The 2,365-nt window shown below is 58.0% G+C and overlaps 1 protein-coding gene across 2 annotated transcripts in view; it reads left to right on the top strand.

Annotated features, from left to right (window-relative positions):
- The first annotated feature begins 213 nt into the window (after positions 1–213).
- The window catches only part of PDE2A (phosphodiesterase 2A), a 65,965-nt gene continuing 63,813 nt past the window's right edge, over positions 214–2,365 (top strand). Inside the window, exon 1 of one of the 2 annotated variants that reach the window (XM_028501553.1) lies at positions 214–393. In XM_028501553.1, coding sequence (XP_028357354.1) covers positions 274–393 — 120 coding nt within the window. In that variant the 5' untranslated portion in view covers positions 214–273. The remainder of the gene's footprint in view (positions 394–2,365) is intronic. The other variant, XM_007110643.2, reaches the window with a different exon arrangement.

Genomic DNA, 2,365 nt, shown 5'->3' with positions numbered 1-2,365 from the left:
CTAATAGCGCACAAGCTGGAAGAATCTTGAGAGCGGACAGATAAGGGAAGTGAGAGCTGGTGGGGGGCTGTGGTCGGGGTGGGAAGACTGGAAGAGCTAAGAGGTGCTGTCCACGGTTGCGGAAGGTGGGCGGGGCCGGGGCGGTCGGGGGGCGGGAAGTGGGCGGTTCGGGGCGGAGCCAGGGCGGACACTCGCGCGGACCAGGCGAAGCCGTCGCGGACGCCCTGGCCAAGCGCAGCGGCCAGGCCGGCGGGCGGGCGGGCGGCTGCGAGCATGGTCCTGGTGCTGCACCACATCCTCATTGCTGTTGTCCAATTCCTCAGGCGGGGCCAGCAGGTCTTCCTCAAGCCGGACGAGCCGCCGCCGCCGCAGCCATGCGCCGACAGCCTGCAGGTAGGGGGGCCCCCCCCCCGCTTTGGGCACGAGGGGAACGGGGTGTTGGGTGAGCGCCCGGCCGGGTCCTCCGCGGAGCGTGCTGTCGCCGGTCCCATGGTCTACCCCGTCCCTGAACCCTCCTAGGGTGGGGACCCCTCCCCTAGCTGAAAATCCCACTTCTCTGCTGGCACTGCAACCCATACCCAGAGACATTGAGTCCTTAACTCACAGTTCAAAACCTCACGCCAGACTCTGAACCCTTTTCAGATCTCGGACTCCACCCCCAAGCACTGAACTCCCAATCCACAATGGGACCCCTGTCCACACCCAAGAGTTCTGTTTGAGCCGGGAACCCCCTGCCTCCCAGATTAGTGGAGGACCCCTGCCCATACCCCTGGACCCCCAATATATTTATCAGACTCCAGGCACACCCAGAACACCTGAACCCGCGACTCTCAACCAGGACCCCACCTCAGAGCTGGGGCCTCATCTCAAGCCCCTGAACCCCTACTCCACAGACTCATCTGTGCCCTCACCCAGATTCCCACTCAAACACCTGGACTTCAGTCCTCACACCAGACCCCACCCAGGGTCCAAATGCCTCTTTCCATTACAGTTTGTCTCTCCTTCTCTGCAGGATCCCCCTCCCACCCTCTTCCTGCTTTCCCTCCTCCCTCCTGTATAGAAGATCCTAGTCTTTTCTGGCTTGTCTCACCCTCTCCTCTTGTTTCTCTCTGGGTATGGTGGCCTCCGTTTCTCCTTTGGCTTCTCTGAGTCTTTCTGGGCATCTTCTCCTTGTACCCCTCTATTTCTTTCTTGTTTGGTCTCTTTTGCCCACGTGCCCACCTCTCTCAGTCTGCCCGTCACTCCCCCAATTTCTCTACGTTTCTGTCTTTGTTCTGGGGCCTTTCCCTGTGGTCATCCTTCCCCTTATATCAGCCTCTACTTTGAGGTGGTGAGGGGACAGGCTCAGAATGCCACGCTGGTGTCCCCAGGACCTCTACCCCTCCCCTGTTGTTAGGCATGGCATGGTGTGGGTGCTGGTGGAAGGGGCTAAACATGGAGCAAGCAGCCCTTGGGCGGTACCGAGGGATTTAAGGTGGGTGGGGATTGTGCAGTGGGGCACTGGGGTTCATAACTTATAAACCCCCTCATCCCTGCTGAACTGGACTTGAGAAGCCGGGGGCTTGGGATGAGGGAGGGGAGGAATAGCCTGCAACGTGGTGTCAGTCACCTGTGGTGGGAGGTGTCCAGGGCTGGGCGAGACTGGGTGGTATGTGTTTGAGTAGGAAGAGCTGGGTTGTGTGTGTTGGGTGTGCCTTGTGTGTGATTATGTGTGTTGTGTCATGTAGTATTGTGTGTGTCATCAGCGGTGGGATTATTGGGGGGAATCTGTGGGAGCTTACGATGAGTGTGAGGACTGTGAGTGTAATGGCGTTGCATGGCGTGTGCAGCTAGGGAGGCCGAGTTGTGAGTGTGGAGTGGTAGATGTATGTATGACTGTTGTGTGTGGGGGGAACTTATGTGTACATGGTTGTGTGTCATCGTGGGGTGGAGTAGTTGTAGGGGCAGCTTACGTGGGGGATCGTGTGTGTATTTGTGTGTGCTATGGACTGTTGTGTGTAACAAGGAAGAGCCACTGGAGGGGTCTGATGAAAGGTTTCATTGGATGCCTTGGCAGAGGGGAATGGGGGTGGGAGAGCTGTGTCTGAGTGGGTTTGCAGCCTAGGTGACTGGCTTCGAGTCACCGAGTTACATCCTGGAGTTGCTTGGGAAATATATTGGGACCTGTGTGTTGGTGTTTGAGTGTCATGTGTCTGTTATGACTGTTTGTACAGCTCTGGGTAGGAAAGTGTGCGGCAGCCAGGGTCCAGGGGGCCAAGGCAAGGACTTGTTGACTACGTGTGTGTGTGTGTGTGTGTGTGTGTGTGTGTGTGTGTGTGTGTCCAAGTGCGTGTGGGGAGGAGGCAGTGTGCAGGCGGGACTGTCT

Source organism: Physeter macrocephalus, chromosome 16 (genome assembly GCF_002837175.3).
Source record: "Physeter macrocephalus isolate SW-GA chromosome 16, ASM283717v5, whole genome shotgun sequence".
NCBI lineage: Eukaryota > Metazoa > Chordata > Mammalia > Artiodactyla > Physeteridae > Physeter > Physeter macrocephalus.
Note: the sequence above shows the minus strand (reverse complement) of the source record. Positions and strands in the feature narration are given on the sequence as shown.